Source organism: Mesitornis unicolor, unplaced genomic scaffold, assembly GCF_000695765.1.
Source record: "Mesitornis unicolor isolate BGI_N332 unplaced genomic scaffold, ASM69576v1 scaffold15860, whole genome shotgun sequence".
Taxonomy (NCBI): domain Eukaryota; kingdom Metazoa; phylum Chordata; class Aves; order Mesitornithiformes; family Mesitornithidae; genus Mesitornis; species Mesitornis unicolor.
This window is the reverse complement of record NW_010159117.1, coordinates 131,988-153,273: the sequence shown is the minus strand read 5'-3', so window position 1 is coordinate 153,273 and position 21,286 is coordinate 131,988. Positions and strand designations below refer to the sequence as shown.

The 21,286-nt window shown below is 39.3% G+C and overlaps 1 protein-coding gene across 1 annotated transcript in view; it reads left to right on the top strand.

The window, feature by feature from the left end:
* Positions 1–2,844: 2,844 nt before the first annotated feature.
* Positions 2,845–21,286, top strand: part of PARD3B (par-3 family cell polarity regulator beta) — a gene marked incomplete at both ends in the record, with an annotated part of 124,803 nt that continues 106,361 nt past the window's right edge. Inside the window, one exon of the mRNA XM_010185683.1 lies at positions 2,845–2,954. Coding sequence (XP_010183985.1) covers positions 2,845–2,954 — 110 coding nt within the window. The remainder of the gene's footprint in view (positions 2,955–21,286) is intronic.

Below are 21,286 nucleotides of genomic sequence, written 5' to 3'. Positions count from 1 at the left end.
GGTCTTTCCCCAATTTATACTGGAACCTGGATGTTTTCTGAAAATTAAGGACAAGAGGGTATGGGGTAAAAACAGCACCTTGTAACAGTCAACACAGGGAGCAGACAGAAGTGCTGAAATATGGGTCCTGTCTTACTGGACAGGCATTATGTGGATGGTGCGGTACAGGAGGCATCTTTCAACTACAGGAGCTGGGAGGCGCTAGAACAAATGAGGGTCCTGCCACCCCGCAGGCATGGTGATGGCAGACTTCATCTTTCTCTCACCCACAGGATTCGGAGAGAAATGAGGAGATGGTTGCAGAGGACAGCTCAGGAAAAGGCGAGATCTAATTTCAGTGTTGGCTCTGGGAGGAGGAGTGAGCTCAATACAAATGATTGATTGGTTTGGTCATGTCTGTCTGTCCATCCTGCCTCCCATCTTTGGTCTCTTAATTGCCTGTGGAGAATACCCTCTTAGTTACTGTTGATTTCTCACTATGGAAAAGGAGGACAGAAATGAGAAATGGGACTGGGATGATGGCCTTGAAGAGTATAAACAACATTGTTTTAATTTGAATTTGGAATATGGCTCAATGAGTTGTGGAAGTTTTACAAAGAAAAGTACCAATGCAAAGGGCTTTCTGGTAGTTTTAGCAAGCGTGTTTCTCTGTAATGGTCATGTTTATGTCAAAAGGAGGTGGAGACTAAATTAGGCTGAATCATACAAAAATGTCTTGGCATGTTTTCAAATGGTTATATTGAAGAGAGACTGAAAATTTGGTACAGGTCACCAGAATCACTTTAATCATACAAGGAAGAAAAAGAAATTAAGAAATAAGTACTTATCTTAAAGAAGAGAGTTACTTAAACATCGAACACTTTTTGGCTTTAGCCTTTATACACCTTCATATCAAATGTGCTTGGAAATAAAAAAAAAATCTTTAACATGTGAAGAACAGGAATATTTAAGTGGAGAGATTTGATGCCTTTTAACCTACTGACACCTGAAAAACCACACAGAATTAATACATTTGGTGATCAGTTGCTTTCTTAAGAATCTCCTTGTGAAAACATGCAAAGTTCTTGGTATCAGGATGATAATCACTTGGAATAAAAAACCAATATTCACCTTTTGATTTTTGAGTGTGCCCGTAATACCAGGACACAAATATTTAAGTCTTTTGCTTTTCTTACTGACTACTTTTGCTTTCCTTACTGATTTCCTGCATAAATGGAGACAGAAAGGATTATCTGCATATAAAAACTATTGCTCACTAGGAGGAAGGGTAAGAGTATTAGATGCTCTGGTTGTTTCTCAGCATCAGGAGCTGGTGTTTATTCCAGCTGTAATTACAAAGTTGTGCTGAGAGTGAACGTGGCACAGTCACTCAGCTTTGTTAGCATCTTTTTAATGAGGAAACTGTTGCGTGTTTGAACTTCTATTATAGATCTAGTAATTATGACTGCCATCAGTCCCAGCCACTATAATTAATATTATAACTGACAGTTATAATCTTACTTTCACTCACTTGCAACATTTGAAAAATTACTGTCTTAGACCAGTGTCTCTTCAGTTTTTTTATTTGCCTATGGATAAATTATTTTGGTAAGACTTGGAGGAAAAAAAAGTCATTTTTGTATAACTTCCTTTTGGATGATGTGAGAAATTCCTTTCTCACATTACTAAAGATGTTTTCTTTCTCATCCCACCTGGAAGTTTTGCAGGGAGTGTTTTATAGCACGCTCTGCGAACTGGATGACTGTGTCACTAGAGGCTGCTGACTTGTCTTTGAGGTTATTCCTAGATAGCACGTGAATAGACATGAGGAGCTGGTGAGCCTAATTCGAGATGCCTGCAAGGGGAAGCTGTTCAGTCTACAGCTTCTCTGAAACAACTGCAACTGCCTTGCGTCTGTTCCCTGGGAATCCTGGCAGTCGGGAGTGGGAGGCAAACCTGCTTTGAATAAAATCTCTTCCCCCTCTCCTCTTGATATCCTCTGCAGAGCCAGCCCAAGGCATGTTAGGTGCTAAATGAAGTTAACGTAGGGAGTCATCCAGTTGTCCTTTAGCTGCCTCTGTACCCAGAAACCCATGCCTGATCTGTCATTTACATGCCCCAGGTTGAGACGGCACAGAAGCAGTGGTGATGGACTATTGCATTTTGTGAGCTTATGGAAATAAATTTTATGACCATTAATATATCTGGTGATGCCATCATATTCAAGGTGACCTTCCATACAGGTTAAATGTGGGCTCCCGTAGTTGGTATGGGAGAGGCAAGCAAGCGAGCAAGTTGATTGGTGTGACTTTTGGACATACACCTGGAAAAAGTAAGGAACAGTTGAAAATGAGATTGTGAGATCCCAATTTGGTGGGTTAATGCAGAACAGCACAGGGAGACCTGTCCTTAGTGCAGCGTGAAAGGCTTTAGGCCGTGATCTGGTTTAGTAGAGGTATCACTGCCATTTGTAGGAACTAAGAGCAGCAGTCCCGTTCTTCCTGTGTTCAGTTACTTCTTAAATCAAGCATATGATTTCCCTGTCAGATCTTGATGGTACGTGTGGTCACACATACATGCAACTAACTTGTTTGTTTTTTCCAAGAAGGTGCCTTTTTCTCCTGTTTGTCAGCAGTTTTCACTTAATTTAGCAGCTCATGGATGAAAATCTTTATAACAGAGCTTAAAGTGTTCTCATTTCTTTAGCTTAGTAAATGGCACAGCCCCATCAGTAGTGATTTACCAGATGGGTACTGCCACAGACAAACTTATGTTTAAGTGCTGCGCTCCTCTCTTGGTTAACTTGTGTGAAGCTTTACCTTGTGTTCCTGTAGTATGCTTGAACTATCACTCTTTATCTCTTAGGCACACCGCTTCTAGTACGAAGGAGCAGTGATCCAGCTTTGGGACCCCCTGCTGACTTCCACCCAAGTGCTTCTCATCCCGGTGACCACAGTCTCAAGCACGTTGTGGCAGTAGGTGTCGCTTAACTCACCTTTCTCTTAAGGGCAACAACTGTTCTTACCTGTTGGTATATAGCAGTGTTATAAGCTAGATATGAATCTGAATCTAAAACAAAGTGTATCATATTAATTTTCTTTAAAGGAGAGAATTTTTGTGTGGACAAAATGGTTATTTTGGGTGATGCAGGCAATTAACAGTGGTTATGTTTTTTTAAAAAAATAAGAGATTTACATAAAGCTCAATGGTGACATAAGGCACTGGAATATGAACGGAACTTTTTGCAGTTGTGTATTTGTTCAGTGTCGTGTTGTCCAATTTACCGGTGCTTAGTGGAAAAAAATTATTTCCCCTTTAATATGCTTTATTGATCTTGCACCCCTTTTGACTTCTGTTGTTTTCTCATGGGATTTCTGTCTTCCTTTGGCACTCTGATGCCATCCTGCGCGGTCCCTTCTTTCTCTCACTTTTCTGTTTTACAACCTGACTCTTCCCTTTTGAGGACAAATTTGTTTTCACCATAGTTATTACTAAATATTAGTGCAAAAACACAGTTAGTGAGAATGCAGTAACTCTTAATCAGATGTTATTGCAGGCTGTCTTCAGTCTTCTAGGAGTGATACTGTCTTGGTCAGACTTGGGCCGTGTTTTTTACTTTGCAGTTTTAAGGCCTGAAGTGTTGGGAGTGGGAGGAAAGTGTTCCTATGTTACCTATAAATAGATGAAATTCTTTAGAATTTGTGAGTGTCAGCTGGGATACATAAGCGTACGAAGCAGAGTAGAGCTTTTTCATAGACTTGATGTTTACCTAGAAAGCTCTGGTGGGCATGTTTCTATACTACTTTATGCCAAATAAATGCTGGCTTAAATGATGACACCATTGCGCCTGTGTTTATTTGCTTGTGAGATTTATACCTTTTCCCCTTTAGTTTCGCTATGCAGTGTTGCAGTTCACTCCCTCTCCCTAGTTGTGTAAACCAATCTATCACTGTTTTGCTTCAAAAACTTGGAAACCCTGAGCCTCTCTTTGTTTGGTGTGAGGGGAATGTGTCAGCCTAGATCACCACTCATTTATAGCAAGATCCCCCAAATGGTCATAGTGGCACATTAGGGAGCAGGAGGAAAGAGCTGAAGTTCAGCGACAAGTGCTGGAGATGGGAAACTTTTCAGCTGAAGATGCTGTATGACCTTGCTTCCAGTTCAGTTCACATGAATGAGGTAAGTAAGTAGAAAGTCAGATGACTTGCGTATAAATGATGTTTTATGGGTCTCAATCTTAACTCTGTGATTCTGAAGGCCAACACAGGGTTTTAGTTGACTGTTTAGTGTTTCTCTTTGCATGACCAAATGTGTGTGCATCTAAATACTTAGTGTGCATCTTTTTTGCAATGGCTTGTGTTATTTGCTAAGTGGTGCAATTTAGAAAGTGCTAGTGACTCTCCAAGTACATTATGGTGTTACAGGGGGCTGAACTTTGTCAAAGTCCTGTGTCATTTGTCAGACCTGATTGAGCTGAGAGGTTTTTCTTGATGTTTGCTGTGACTGTTTACATATTAATGAAATACTGACTTAGTCTGGTAAATGGAAGTACAAGGAAGAATTCTTGGTTAACAGTGCAGACCTTGCTGTCTTTGCAAAGTTCGTAAAAGTGTAAAGTCAGTATGGCAGTATGTTATGCTGACCTCTGGTATCTTACAGCAGTTGAAATGAAAAAAAAAAAGTGGAAAAATCGGTGAAATTTGTTTCATTCCAGGACATGTTTCAAATGCTTTATTTTTGACCATCAAGGAGAGAGAGAGATAGGTTTTTGTTGTTTTCTTTAAAAAAAGTAGTATTAGTGGTGACAAGTGCATTTTATGCCATTATAGTGAGGACTGCAGTTATATTTGGAGACTAAAATCTCATCATGCTTCACTGACTTGCATCAGTACACAAGAATCCTCTAGGCCTAAAGGAATTCTCTATGCCTGAAATACAGAGCATCCCTCTGTCGGGGGTGCCAGTCAAAACTGGACAGGTAACAACAGTGGAGAAGGCTCTCAAGTTTTTTAAAAAATGTCACAGAAGGGGTGAGAGGGAAGGCCCAGAAGGTTGAAAGTTTTTGTTGTTTAAGTGAAAATCTGTTCTAGCAAAATACATTACACCAGCTCTTATTTTTGCAACAGTACCATTTCTAGAACTCTCATCGTCAATCATACTGAAATATGCTTTGGCATAATGTTTTGGGAAGCATAGAAAGCTTAAATAACATAGGTTAAATTAGGTACAGACTGTTTTAAAACATGAGGAAGAATCAATATCTGACAAATGAAAAAACATGGCACAAACAACTGAGCACTGCGTTTTGAATATAGCTATGCTCTTTCGTGCGTGTTAAAATAGTATTTAGAGACAATTCATTTGTTCTTTATATTGCTGCTGAAAATTAAAATGAATGCGGCATTTCCTTTGCCACAAACGTGTATTTTTTTCACATTAAACTGCTACCTTGTAGTCATGTGCAAGTTAGACAAAACAGAGCCGTTCGTAGATGAAACAATTTTCAGTGCATGTAGCAAAAATTGTCTCTGTATTTATGCCACAATTATCTTAGCATTTTGTAATTGAAACTGACTTCCATAATTAACTTAATTGTTTTGGCACTTCTGGCATTTTGGTGTTTGGCACTCGTGGACCTGACAGTTTGGTTCTGTGTAGAAATACTCGCAGTTACACCGTGTGCTGTCTTACGCGGTATGTGCTGATACACCGGTAGTTGGCCACATTTTGAGAGGTGATTATCGTGTGAGTCTCTAAAAGCAGCACTGATTTGTCTCTAGGAGAGTGCAGGACAGATGTACGTAAGTAATGCATAAAATAAAAGAGCAAACACAGTAATGCAAGAAAAGAAAATTGCTGTCCTGAACTGGATGGACCTGATGAACCATTTGAGCCATTCGCAGTATTTACAGAATTGAAGCAGAGCATATATTCTGGTTTTCAGATGTCCCATTCATTCAAAGGAAGATTTTTTTTTTTCCTGGGCCATATGATGATTACCAAAATTACAAAATCTTTTTTGAGAAGCCAGGTGATTTGAGAAGAATTTGAGCTATTATTTCATATTTTCCCCGACACTTATTTTGTCTAAGCTATCATTTTAGCCCCAATTAACAAAATACTTCTAGTTCAATAAAAAAAACTGATAGTGAAGTCCAGCATCTGTTCTCTCAGACTGGAAGTCATTTAACAGATGGTACAAAATTTGATTTTCTTTTTTCATCCAGACTTTTCCTTCTTTATTGCAATAGCTACCACTGAGAAATTTAGGGACTAGAATCAGAGAAAAAAGGAGCTAACAAACATCTGAATTTTTACTGAAGAAAAGGTATTTGTTAGGTAATTTGTTAATTTATGAAGGCAGTTGTTGAGCTCTTCTGTCTAGTTACCGTCACAGAGCCCCGATGACCAGGCTCTCAGAAATGGAAACTTCCCTCTCTGGGTCTCCAGAGTGAACCTCAGGGAAGCATAATTAGTTTAACACACTTCTCTGAAAAATTTGGTGGCCATAGCTTTGCTACAGCAACAGCCAAGTGCTGGTCCAGCTGCTTTTTGGTTGTGAATGGCCTGGCTTCAGAAAGTGAGGTTAGCAATGGGCATGAAGTCTATTACTGGGAATCTCCTTGGAGTGGGGCCATGCTGTGTGACTGAGACCATCGAAGCCCTTCAGAGGGAGGAAGCGTTCTTTGGCCACTTTGCACTTGCTCAACACTTGTTCCCAGCTTGGAGGGGAGCTGCTGTTTTGGCTTTTCTGTGCCATCTCAGAGGTTCCCAGCTGGATCCCTCTACTCCAGCTCCACCCCAATAAAGCTGAGCCTCAGCAAGGCAGGTCTGCATTGTGGGGTTCCGTTGGTTTGGTTTGTTGAACTTTTTGGGACTGGGATACCTTGTGTTGCTTTTGCTCAGTCCAGTTCATCCAGGTAGTAATTGTTAGGGTATAGTGAAAACACCTGAACTTTCTTTTCTGGAGCTGTTACTTCTGCTTATCTCTCTTTTTGACCAGAGATGGACTTCTCTATTTTAAGACTTGATCTGTCATGAGTTTTAGACAGAGGACTGTGGTCGTGTTTAAGATCATGGGAGTTTTGCATTAATTCTGGTGGAACTGAGGTTTCTCCCCCTCTTGTTAACTTGCTGATTATTATGGAGATGCTACGTTCTGCATAATTTTCTTTTCTTTTGTAGTGGCATGTTTCCTTGATAAATACTTAGGTTAACTTAGAGTTAATCAATGAGAATGGCTGATTAAATTTCATTTATCCATATTTAAAGATACAATGAGATGCTGGATCAATTGAAGAGCTGCTCCAGCGGCTCGATACAGTTTCAGTTTTTACTTAGATGTGACTTGAAATTGACTGTATTTTATGCATTGTGGACATACAATTTGCAATTTTGGTTAAGGTTCATATATAATCAGAACATTTTTATATTTCAAGACCTTGTTATAAAGGGTCGAAACCTTCTCTGGTTCTTCTGGCCATTAATTGTGTTTGTAATGTATTAGCCTTCCTGATTAAGTGTCTGCAGATTAGCATGATATGAGCATGTGTAAGGGTGCAGCTCCACGATTTGTTTCTTTTGCGTACTATTTTATGTTCATAATACACATAAAGATATGCTGCAATCAGAGCTTGGCTTTGAGATAAAGATTATCAGTAATACTTTCAAAATCTAGGGGTATTTTGTTATAAGAAAGAGGCAGAGATATCACTTAATCTAATTGGGCTGTTTAAAAGCAGAGCAGAGTAGAAAAGGTCTTTTTTGACCCACAATGGTGGGATAATGCTGTAGAGCCCATAATTTGGGTTGACCTGGCAGGTTTCTGCTAAGGCTTGATCTAAGAGACTGCACTGCCACGAGAGTCACATTGTCTGACTGACTGTAGAAGATAAAGCTTTTGCCCAGTATGGTTACTCACCTTGCCTAGGTCAGGTAGCTGACCTTTCCGGTCCCTTTGCATGTGTCAAGAGTTTCAATATGAAATTCTCCCATAGTTTTGTGATTCCGGGAGGTGTGGTTTCCTTTTGATAAGGAAACCAGATATTGGAAGAAATGCAGTAATTCTTCAGGAACTGCCTGTGCTGTAAGGATGGTGCAATTATAATGTTTTAAATCCAGTACTTGGTGACATAAAATAATTAGACAGTAAATAAAGTAGAGATGGAAACACGTCTCGGGTATTTCAGTGTATGTTGCAGTGCAGAGGCAAGACCGCTTCCCTGAGGTGGTGTGGTCTCAGAGCGTCATTCAGAACAGCAAGGCTTTTAAATTCTGGAAGACATTTACTCTTTTTTTCTGGTAAAAGTTCTCCTATTAATAATTCAACTTCTGCTCTTGAAATATTGCTGTGTGGAACTGAAGAGAAGATCTGGGGAGATTTAAAAGAATTTTCTGTCATTCAGCTGGGGAGTTCCGAACAGTTTGAGTTTTTTTTAAAAGGGAATTCTGATGCGGGTGAATCCATTTTAAAGCAACCGCTGCGTGTCTGTTTACGCTGTGGAACAGATACAGAACACTGCTAATCAGCGCAGGAGCTTGTCAGGGCATCGCGTTTGATGTCTGATTAGATGATCATAGGGACATCTGCAGCGAGTTAGTTCTGAAGTTGTTGGTGTGAGGCACTGCAAGAACCAGAGCTGTGTGGCACTCTTACACTGTGAAAAACTGCTGCTCTTAAAGAACCTTTTAGAAATCCAAGTATGCAGCTAGCTGAGGGCTGTCAAATTAACAAAAGCCATTCCTTCTCAATTCTTTCTGCTATTTTTCAACCCTGTGCTGCTTTTCTTCCTCCTTCCTTGTGCTGTGACACTCTGCATCAGAAAGAAGTTGCTTTATATTGTAGAGGAAACACGTAGAAATGTAAATGAAATATTTGTAATACTTCAGAATACTGAATTGATTGTCTGCAAAGGGACCGAAGTGCCTCTTTTGAGGGTGCAAAGAGGTATGTGTGTGTGGGGGGAAAAAGTCATCTTTGTGTTCCTTGCACAACCTACGTTTCAGAAGAAGGGTATTGTTTTACCTGTATTGTTTAAGGTGAGCAGTGGGTGTAATTTACATATTTTTATTTGAGAAGGGTAAGTAGACTTTTTGTGACTTATTTTAATAAGAGCTAATAATGACTGTTCTGTGACATTAATATAGTACATAAATTAGGAAAAATGGTACAGTCAATAAAAGAAATTATTCATTGTTAATATGTTGCTTTCTAAAACCTGTTTGCAATGAGAAGAGTGCTGGCTTCTTATCGACTATTCATAAGAGAAAGCATCTATTATGAAAACCATCAAAGATCTCCATCGTTCTAAAACTTATGTTAGTGAGAGGCTGGGTTTTGTTTCTTTTTTAAAATAAATTTTGGGCCTTGGCTGTCATTTTGAACATACCTGATAGTTTACAAACATTCCTCCTTTGTCCTCTGCCTTGTATAGTCAGGTAGATGTGATGGAAGGTGGCTGAGAGACTTAAACTCATTTTTTCCCACATGGCCTATATTATAAAGAATGTGGAAAAATTATAGGGTGGAAATAAGAGCTGCTGACAAAAAAAAAAGGCAAAAAAAAAAAAGGGAAAAAAGGTCATGCTTTCAATGCTGTTGACACATTCATCTCTCTAGCTGCATCTTTGGGGTCCTACAAAAATGCTGTCATTCCATCTGGAACAGGTTTCAGCAGGCAGCTTACGCAACAGGCTCATGGCACTGAAATTGGAATGAAACATTAGCAAGTTGCTTGTATGTCTGACAGTCAAATTAAAAGTGGAAGATGACAGTCAACATGGCTCATGCATATTTACTGTCAAGCTCTAGAAACTTTTAGCTAAAATAAAGTATATTTACAGTGTCCGATTGTAACGCCCTATACTAAATAAACAACATTTTCCATAAACGTAGCAATCCTGTGGACAACTGAGAATAATAGCAGAGATCTTTGATACTTTCTTAGGCCCACGTGTTGCTGTGACATTAGGAAAAAACTCAGTTTGGATTTTTTAATATGTCATCCTGCAGTGCACTGAGGTATGAGACTCTGCTCTTGTTCTGGTTACTGTTTCTGTGTCTCTGAAAGCGAGATCTGTGGCTTTGTTTCTCCTACAGGATTGATAGCAACTCGTACTCAAAGGAGATGTGATTTGACTTTTTTAAAGAAATGAATTTTATATTTTGAGAGGCCCCTTAAACACTAAATTACCTGTCTTATTGGAGGAGACCTTATCTGGGGATTTGTTCTCCTGTGTAGTTTGTGTCTCAGCTAACCTGGATTTACAGGTTTCTGAGTTGTAATAATAGCATACAGTGCTCTTTGAAACTTGCACATTCAGGGTTTTCTATGGCAGCAGGTCCTGATTTTCTCCATACCTGGGAAGCAGTTTCTTTTAATGACAACTGGAATGAAGGGAGGAATGTTTTAGTGCTTCTGTGTACTGTGGGCTTTTGGTGTTGCAGGTGTTCAACATGTTGGAGTTGGGGAAAAATAAGCTGAGACCTCTGTGAAAATAGACTAGAATGGTAAGGGTTATTTAGTGAGAGTCAAGATTTTGAACAAACATCTCAGCTTTGCTTTTTGTCAGTAATTGCAGTGGGTTTCTTCTGGCCCGTAAGTCTAACCTGACCTTTTGTCATAAACCAAGCAGTAGAACTTCTCTGAAATAACTTTAAATAAATCAAACTAAATAAATAAACAGTTTAGTAAATAAGTAAGTCTTGGATTGGGCTTTTTCAGGTTTTTTTTCCTGTTTTAAAGTGCTAGTAACAACAAGTTGTGCCTTTACTCTGTCTCGGTTTAAGCCTTGGTTCAGCATAGGTTTCAATTAGAACATATGGATTCTCAGACTCCTCTCTAAAAGTCAAGTAAAAGAGCTGCTTTGCATCAGTCCAAAGGGGTGCTCATAGTACCATATTTACTGCACTTGAACCTCGCCATGTAACACAACTGGGCTGAGCAGAATTACTTTACATGTTGCCATTTACACTGTTGTCTATTTAACAGCTGGCTTAGAGTGACATCAACTCGGACCTTAACTGAAGAGCTGCTGTGTTTCTTGTAGTGTGCTTGCTCCGTTGACCTAATAGTGGTGCATCTGAGATATTACACATTTAGCACCTGTGGAGCTAAATTGGCTGCCTCCTCTTCCTTTCTTCTGCTTTTCTGGAATTACCAACTACAATCAATTTCTTGCTGTATCTGTCAGCTTTACAGAAACAAAAGGAAACTCCTTCTTTTCAGCTGGCCTCAGTGTCAGTCTAAGAAATACGGTGAAGGCTCCTCAGATCTGGAGTTCACCTCACTTCACCCCACACCTCCCTTTCTTTAATGATCTACATAAATCTTTCTGTCCTTCAAGCAGGAGAATAGCAGTCAAACAGAACTTACCTCAGCCCCCCAAAATATATTTCTACAAGCAGCTCTACTGAGCATGGGCTCGTTACTCTTCATTGCCTCATCTTTTGACATTTTCCATAAGTGCTACAATGAATTCTGTTTCTGATGCAGAAGAGGCATGTTCCAAGGGGGATTTTATAAAACACATCTATGTTCCAAGCATGTTAAAAGGAGGAGAGGCCAGGGAATAAAAAAACCCACAGATTAAATGGATCTTAAGTCACAGAAAAGAAAAAATCCTGTTTATCAGCAGAAAGAACGATATCCCCTTCAATTTGATTTCAAAAGATGTAGCTGAAGTATGGATGTTACCTCTTAAATAAATAAGGTCTGTGAAATGTGGACATTCTTAGTGAGAAATATGATTGTTTCGTAGAAGTTCCTTCAGTGATACTCTCTTTAGCCGACGAATTAGTGTCTTAACCGTATTTCTGGTTTAAAAGAACATAGGAACATTTTCCTCAGACCTGTGAGGCATCCACCGTAGCTGCCTAGGCATCAGGTGTCTCTGTGTGATTCTGCAAAGATGTGTTTTTTCTTAATGAATGGTATTGGTGAAAATTCTGTGGCAGAAAGACTGGCTGTGAGACCAGCATGGCTAATGTGCACTACGCAGATAAACATATCCAACATTTCCTTGTAGTAAGTTCGCCTTGGATGCTCTCAGACTACCATTTGAGAGCGTGAATTCAGCAATGGTGTATATCTGAGGGAAGAATATTCTACAAAAATAGCCTGAAAATATTGATGGCTGAAGTGGTCAGCCGAGTAGTGGTAGGAACAGCCAGAATCAGAAAGTTTGATTCCTTATGAAAAATCTGCAGAAGACTATATTAAGCTTATATGACAAGTCATCCTCCAGTTCCTACGAGGGAGTAGAGAACAGTTTTTACACAATATTTTTATGATTTAGAAATTACCCTGTAAACTAATGAATAGCAGAATCAAGTCTTGGGTTAGAAGTCAGTTCCACTTCGGGCTTCAGGCTGTTCTCTCCATCCTTGATTCCCTGTTGTTAAGCAGAGGAAAACGCCTCATCCTGTCACGCAGAAGAGAAATTATCTGTATTACTGTTCATAGGATCCAAACATCGACAGCCAGGATGTTTTGAGATGGATGCTGTGTTGTGGTCCAGTTGATAGTCTAGTCAGTACACTACAGAGAATCTCTGTGTATTTTTCCTCTTTAAAGCACCTCAGAACATAGCAAGAAATTGGCAACAGTAGAAATACTTTTAGTTTAGGGATTACCATGTTAGTAATAACAAAGCTATCCTCAGGTTTACAAAACACTGAACCAAATGATCACTTACTGCGGGGCTGTGATTTTCTGCCTTTTTACCTTTCAATGTCGAGTTTGTGCGTAGTTGTCATTTTCAAATGGCTGTTTTGACAGGCACCTTGATGGTGCTATTGTGTTAATGTCATCAATCATACAAACACCGGTATTACCAGCTAAAGTTAGTTCATTAGAACCAGATGCATGGACTTGTAAATAAAATTATTATTTTTTTTAAAGTATGGCACTATGCTAACAGATTATAACACTTTTGGGAAATTAATCTACTGCCAATTATATGTATTTATGATACTGTTCAAGCGTATAAAGCATCACATTATTGATGATAGTTCTGTTAAAATTACTTTTATATCTTGTCTGATGCCAGTTACCTATTAAGCACAGGGCTAATATGCAGATTCTATGTTTATAGTGTTTTAATTTTTGTTAAAATAGTTCGGTATGTAGAATTCATTACATATCATCATAGTCTGATGATGACTACCACAGAAATTCATCTTTATTTAGTTAGTAAGATTACTTCAGGTCTAGCTTTTCCTTCCACTGCTGCTAGTATTTCACTCTAACAGTGAAACAGGGACATTTAGGGCTGGTTGGCAACTCTGTTCAGTTTGCACTATAGAAATCAAGTGCAGAAATACTCTTTGATTCGATACATGCAATTTATAGCCTGTTTATTTTGCTTTTTAAGTAGTTGAAGTAGTCAATGTAGCTTTTGATAAATGTGTATTAAGTGGTAGAAATTAAAGTTAGAAAGTGGGCTTATAGCATCCACCAGCTCATAAAGGAAGAAAAAAAATTCAAGCAGAAGACAGAAAAGTGTCTCTGCTTTGAGCCTCCTAGAAGCTCTTTTTAGCAGAAAAGCATATATTTGGAAAGCAATGTAAAGGAATGATCCCCACTTATTGGCATATCTAGCGTATATGTTCATGTGGTGCCCTTTGCTAACAATGTATTTTAAGAGAATTGAGATTGTGCCTCAGAGATGTTGTTGTGAACAGGAACTAGATAAATACTTTGCAGTTCCCAGATGATGAAAGGATGTCTGCGCAAAGATGTCTGAGAATACAACTCACTAGAGAGTAAAATTTATTTTCCAGCAACATTGACATTTGAGAAGAGCTTAGCTACCTAGGCACCTACCGCTGATACTGTTGGGATCAGACCCTTAATCCTTCCTAACCTCTCTCTGAAATAGGACCATATTTAGTAATGTTCTCGTCCTGCCATGAGATTTGGGCTTTTTTTGACCTGGGAAATGGGGAGCCAGTTTGCAGACTTAGAGTGCTCCGGGGCACTGGGCCATTTCCCCTGCTGCAAGGGTGGGCTCCTTGCCCCTGCCCTGTTCCTGCAGGGAACTGAGGGTCGCCGAAGACACCCTGCCCCTGCCCCGCAGGGCCCTTCTGACAGCCTCGTGTCTTTGCGATGGCCGGCCGGCCCCTGCTCCCGCTCCGCAGGACTGCGCACAGGGTGGCTCTGCTGGCTGCTGGTGGCGCAGGTGGCTCGCATGTCCCTGGGCTGGCAGGGGTCACCCTGTGGGGCTCCTGCTGCCGGGGTGGCTTCCTTCCTTCTTGCGTAGCCGGTGGCCGGCCACAGACAGGGGAAGTCTCTGGCAGATGCAGCTTTTTTCTGTGCTGTATTTTTTTTTATTTGGACTTTAAGCAGCTTCAAGTCAAATAAGAAATGCTAGCCAACGGAATTGTGGGGATTCGTGTTGATGATTTTCCCTTGCTTTGGGAGTTAGACTTGACTGTGCACTGCAACTTGGGAGAAGGAGGCTCCTATTGAGAAAGACAAATTGTGTCAGGAGTGTTCAGCCTCCAATCTAATATATTTTTCCTACTGCAGATAGCACTTCTGGGTTCATTATAGCCTGCTCTCATAAGTCGTCATTTCTGTCTCAAGGCTGTTGTGCTTTCCAATGTAAAGCAGATTGATGCTGGCACATTTTTTCTATTTTAATTTTACAAAGTTGTCACACTGAAACTGTGCCTCATATTGGAAGTGCTTTGAAGTTAAGAGATAAACAAAGAGCTAAAATAAAATTAAAAAGGAACGCAAACAACATTTCATCTTGGTTTGTCTTTTTTAGAAATAAGCTGAATGGATGTAGTACCCTTGTGCCACTGTAGTAAGTCTGCAAACATTAGCCGATCAATCTAAACTGAGTTACTGTATATGCAGTGAGCAGAAACAGGTGAAAATTAGGTTATCTGTGCCCAACTCTTTCTATTTGCTGTGAACAGAGAGATATAAACTAGTTTTTAGACCCGATTAGTTTTGTTTATTTTCAGAGGCAGAACACGTGCTATATCTACCATAGTTATTAAACCAAGAAACTATATAAAATCACTAGCTCAATTGTGACATTTCAGATAAAGGTAGAAAGCCCTCCTATAAATAAATCTGAAGTGAATCCAGGAGGAAAAACAGCAGCAATCCTTGGTATGTTTCAGTTTTATCTCTTCGAAATCCGAAAACTTTTCTGTCCTTTCACTGACAAAAAAAGGAGAATTCATTGTCTCTGCCAGTGTCATAAATGCCAAGCAATTCATAATCTGAAGTATGTTCTATAACTTCACTTTTTTTGGTTTGTGGACTCCCAGAATTTTCCAGTGAAGACAGTAAGCTACATCTTCACTGTTACTTTTTATGAAGTTCTAAAAATAGTCAAGGCATTTAGAGTCTGTTGATGACATTGAAGCCATTGTCTGCAGCAATAAAATATAAAATACCAGTGGCAAATATGCTTTCACTGTTACAATTCTTGGGTGCACAGTTACTATTAGCCTTTGATTTAAAGGGGAATGACAGGTCTTTGTCCCTAGACCAGCTTTAAAAACATGTAATGTGTAACAGTTTTTACACCCCTACAGCAGCCTTTTATACACATCTGTGCACCTCTCCTCACTGGTGAGAAGCCGAAATTGAACCATAAAAAAGCATGGTTTCTCGAAAGTGGCAGGGTGAGGTCCTCTCCAGAGATTGGGGTCTTATGTATGCAGTAGTGGCTTCTATTCCCCTTTGCTGTGGCAAGAGTATCACTACCGCTGCAGAATATAAATAGATAAAGATGCAGAGACCCAGCTGTGGGCTTCCAGTCCCGCTGTTTATCTGACTTGAAACTACTTCCTTCTAGAACCCAGGATTTATTTTAAAGCCAGTACCTCACCTGTGTCCTGAATTGTGTTGTAGGGCTCTAAGAATCAAGCCAAACACGGAGCTGGAAATCCAGTGTTGTCCTTTTCACTAGTTTGAGCAGACTCATGAGGAGTAGTCTTGATGTGCTGATACCTTAACATTTCTGTGTCTCTTCAGCCTGGACACTGAAGAATCAAAGGATCCTCTTCCTAGAGACAGCTAATGTTTTCTTCGACAGAGGTTCTGTGTCATTCATGTTTGTTAGAGAATTGTTTTTAAAAATTAAAGTTAATTAGCTAAGAAAATATTACAACTTCTGCTCCGTCTGCAAGCTACTTGAGAACCTGACAAGAATCGTTTGCCAGAGCCCTGAACCCCTGTGAACCGAGCTGCTGACAGCCTTTGCCTCTTCCCTAGAGGAGGGGTTTGTGGGGAGAGTGTTTTGCTGTTAGGTTTTCTTGCATTTAGCACCATCGGTGATCAAATGTGCCTGTTTTGCCTTCAAGAGGGTTGTGAGGATAAATGAAATATACCCTGAAGTGTTCAGGTTCTTTTCATCAGACCAAACTTCAAGGTCTGCTACTGTTTCTGTGTCATTTCTCACTTCAAAAGGTATCTGCCCTTTGACTTTTAAGTTGAGCTGTTATTGTTGGGCCCCCTTTGGGTTGCCTGAGGCTATCAGATGTCCAAATAGGCATAACAACAGAAATAATATTTGCTTTCATATGGTAAACAGTTCCTGTTTAACTGTTACAAAGATGTAAGGCAGTTCAGACTGCCTTGAGAAAGAAAAAAAACCCAACAAACAAACCAAAAAAAACCAACCAAAAAACTGTTCAAACTTTATTTTGGTCTGCTTTCAGCTCCCTGGGTCATTGCCGCTGTGTTTTCCAGACTTGATGGTGCTTGTAGCTGTTGGAATTGGATGCAGCCGTGGGGATTCTTCTACAAAGGAAACAAACAAATTTTCAGTCCAGATCAAGTATAATTGTCCCTGAAGTTGTTCTGATTGGATTCCCATTTAAGTTTCTAACTAAACTTGTTGCTATTGAAATGTAAAGCTTTTTAAACAGGAAAGGGTTATTTGCTGGGAGAGGATGTAGCAGGTAGAAAGCCTCATCTCTGTTCCTTTAGAACCTGGACTACTTTTGTACTGGAAACACTGCTGTAGGTGGCTCACACTTGAGGGAAATGAACTGTTCAGGCTGGTTTTTGAGTTGGAGTTCAGCTCCCCAGGCCCTTGTATTTGTGATCTCCAGGCTTTATTGCTCCATTACCATTGTACAACAGTTGAATGTGTATTGGGGAAGCTCTGAGTAGCTTAAAATGCAGCAGTGCATCGATTTAGCAACACAGATCCGTATTATCTTGTTATTCCGCTGTTTTGTTTCATGTATCCAGTACTTCCTATTGAAATATTAAGCCCAACTCACTGTGCTTTTTTGTTGAAATTTAAAGCCCTGCATGCGATTATGCACAGATACTTGAAAAAAATGCCATTCCCTCCATGATCCTCTTTTCTACTGCGAGTTACTTTTGTCGAAGATGTATTGCTGGTGCCTGCAGGATGTACCACGTTTCAGGGGTCCGAGACTGTTAAGCTCATTCTCAGAAGAAAGCAGTGAATGCTTCCTTTGGTTGCTTTTGAATTTGGTAAAGTTCATCTGTGAATGAGAGGCCTTTCTTCAGGAAGTCTACCTTGTTCTTTCCTTCACAAAGTAACTCATTGAAGCTACTTCTTTCGACCTTTTCATTCTAGAAGAATAGATAATGTCATTACTTTTGAGCACCTAGAACACGTTACAGTGATGGGGAGCCATTAAATATGCAATTAGTAGTGTTCAGTGTAAGAAAGATGTAAGCAAAGTCTAGCAGCTTGCAGTGCTTTGGATTTTTATATGATTATATAGTCTTCAGAAAAAGCTTTGCTTTTCTATGTGATAGCGTAAGAGACTTCACTGTACAAAATAATTTACAAATATGCTTTTCGAAATAATAAATTTCAGCAAACTTGGCATACATAATCTTGTTTTCTTAAAGAGTCAGACAAACAAAAATGCCTACAAAAAACAGCCTAGCTCCTTGCCCCCAACATGCGACCAGTTTTCTAGCATTTCTGGTTGTGGAGTATTTCTAATTATAACCAGACCTGGGTAATTCATGTTGGGTTTATTAATAAGTAATAATATTTGAAATATTTAACTAGTAAATAAAACTGCACTGTGCTTTGTATCTAAGCATATTGTAGTGAAGTTTTAAAGCTTGAATAATTCACATATGTAAAACCTTTCTTAACTCACTGTTAAGGTCGCTCAAATTTTTTGTTAACGCATTTCTTAAAATCAAGGATACTGTAAGTTAACGAAATACTAGTGTTTAATTCTATCTTGCTTCACATGCCTTAGCTCAGCAGCATTGTAATGTACTGAACCTTGTCACTCCTTCGTGCATCTATTGTGTCCTTCACTTTCTGTCACAAGCAGAGCCTTCACTGACCTCCGCCCTCCCAGGTAGCCGGAAGAATGACAGAATTGTGAAAACGAGGAAATCTGAAGAAGGTGGTTTGCAGTTTGGGAGGGTTGAACTGCGGGAGAGATGTAATCTAGAAGTCAGGGGAGAGGTTTGGTTGGTCCTGTAACTTGCCTGAAGATTTCCCTTCTTTTAAAATCAGCTACTTCAGATTTACATGTGTAACAGATCTGTCAGCCACGTTATTTCCAAGAGCACCTTTTCTGTGTAGCCTCTGAGTTGGCTCATGAAACAGCTTTTCACCACAGCTGGATTCACCTCCTTCTGTTTTGTACCATTATCTGAGACAAATGAACTCAAATAGGTAATGAGCAAACAGCTCAGTCCAGGGCAGTTACGGAGTATGATGCTGACTGGATATTTTCATTTAGTGAACCATAATAAAATGGCAGTCTTGGAGACAGCAGTGCAACTGCAGCTAGAGGCTTGTAAAGCAAAGCTTTCAGTTTTTCAGTCTTGCTGAACATGATCTAACATCTACTGAGTATTAAAGTGTGCAGATTTTTCGTTTCTTAGCCTAAGAAAAAGAAAAAAAAACCATTACCTTTTATATCTACTCAAAATGTTTCTAAAAATCTTAAGAATTTAATAGGTTACTGACACAAAAGCTGCAAATCTTTTGAGCAACGCCCTCATGTCTCATTGGGTTAATTATTGTGTAGAGTAAGTTGTGACATGCTGGAGTGCTTGGTGTGATGTGCTTTGGTGGAGACCTAACTATAAAAGATAGTAATAGTTAGGTATTGAGTTGACACATACTATAGGTAGCTTGAGACTTGATTTACTTTCCTATTTGGTGCCATACTTTTAGTTTCTAAGTTCTGAGGACCTCAAAACAAGAGAGCTGTTTTGTCCTAGTGCGTAGTTTCTCTACGTCTCTGAAACCAACTTGAGCATCTTCTGTGGAGAGGTTAGGAAACTATGGAGCTACGTCAAGGCATGTGAGGAGATAGGTTAGCTATTTCTGTCCACTTTGTGGCAAACGCTTATATGCTAAACATGCCTCTGGGATGTTTTGTTTCTAGGAAATCACTGATATAAGTGAGAATGTTTGTTTTAAAAAGGGAATAAAGAAGATTTGGAAATTTCTGCTGGAAGACCTTTTTATTACCAATACTTCTCATGGCACGCTTTTCTCCTGTTTTTTTCAAAAGCAAAGAAACAGAAATTGAATTGAAACAGGACATGTTTGTCCAGGAACACATGGAAGAAATAGGAGAATTGATAACTCACACTATTTTCTGTCTTTCAGAGAATTACTCATTTGTTCCTGTCATGGTCACCTAAGCAACAGCAATGTGTTCTCTGACCTTTGTTCTTGCAATTAAAGATGCTGCTATTAGTCAAAAACAATGATGCATTTAAGTCCACCTATAACCTTAAAAATGTAATTTCTGTTGATGTCACTTTACAGTGTGAAAATGAAGTTACCTGTGCAGTTTCCTTTGCTTATTTTCTTTAAATGGTTTAAAACAAACAAACAAACAACAAAACACCGTTTTTGGGAGAATTCCAGCCGTATAAGGTTGTCCCCATCATAATGTCATCAGCAGGTGAAATGGTGCTTGTTATAGTATACTGAGCTTAATCTATATGGATTTATTGTTGCCGATCTATTTTATTCCCAACGAATATGCTGATACATTTTTGCTTAAGCTATGTTGTGTACCCCGCTTTCTTAACATGTGATAATTCCTGTTTTCTTCCACTGAAGTTTAGTGCTGTGAAATTATTTACTAACCAGTGCTGTTATTTTGAGATGTAGTTAATAATTAACATGAAACCAGATCATTTGATGGAAGGTTATTTTCTGATGGCTTTTAAAAATCCTGGGAGAGATTGAAAATACCATTATGATTCATAAGGATTTGTTGGAAATAATATACTCTTAGGTGAGCCATCTCTAGTTTAAATTGCCTGCTAGGTTTAAGATAAGCCAGTGATAGTAATGCCTTGGCTCACAGGAGTCAACTCAGATTTATTAGTAATATCCACTCATAAATTCAGGGTAACACTGTGCCTGTAATTTCAGATCTTAAAATAAGGTTTTGTGTACAGTTGCACAGAATTAAAATGCTACACAGTTGCCTTAATTTCCATTGAGAATTGGGATCATGATCACAGGCTTTATGTAGGGCAGTGTGTTTTCTTCCATTTGGATGCAGGCAACTCAGTTCCTTGAAGAGATTCAGACAGCGTTTTGACCCTTACTCACTTGTTTGATGCTGTCTAGGTTAAGAGCCACAAGGTTGTTCTCATGGTCCTTTAGAAACATCTTCAAGACCGATGACCTCTTTTTCCTCTGACAAGGTCTTTCTTAGTTAGGTTTAAAGTGTGCCAAAAGAGCAATTTAGGAGCATCTCTAGTGCTGGGATTTACCTGTTGAATAGAGGCCTGGCCAGACTGAGTTGTGTTGGGTTTTGTTTTGGTTTGGTTTTTTTTTGTTGTTGTTGTTGGTTTTTTTGTTTTGTTTTTTTGTTTTTTTTTCTTAGGCCGTTATGATGGATCCCTGACCACAGCGTTGGGAAGGTTTTGTTGAGAACGAAGGTTGGCAGTTTGTTCTGGGGAGTGCCCAGAACCAAGGAGAGAGTCGGATTTCTAGGAGACATAATTCTTTCCTGTACTGAGCGATGTTATGAGGCTTCTATGGTATCTTTGTGACCAGATGGGCTTTGGAAGAACTTCACCCGCAATTTGTGTGTGTATATATATATATATTTATATATACACTTATACGTATGTGTGTATATATATGAAAATAGAAAAAATATTTTTATAGTTTAACAACTCTTAAAGTATGGAGAATAATAGATGTCTACAGGATGATGTTCAGACTTGAGCAATAACCCACTTAGACTGAAGCAAACTGATAAGTCTTTCATTAACTTAATGCCTGAATCTTCTGAAAAGTAAATAAAGTTGTGGCCCATAAAGTTGAGGGGGAATACTTAACT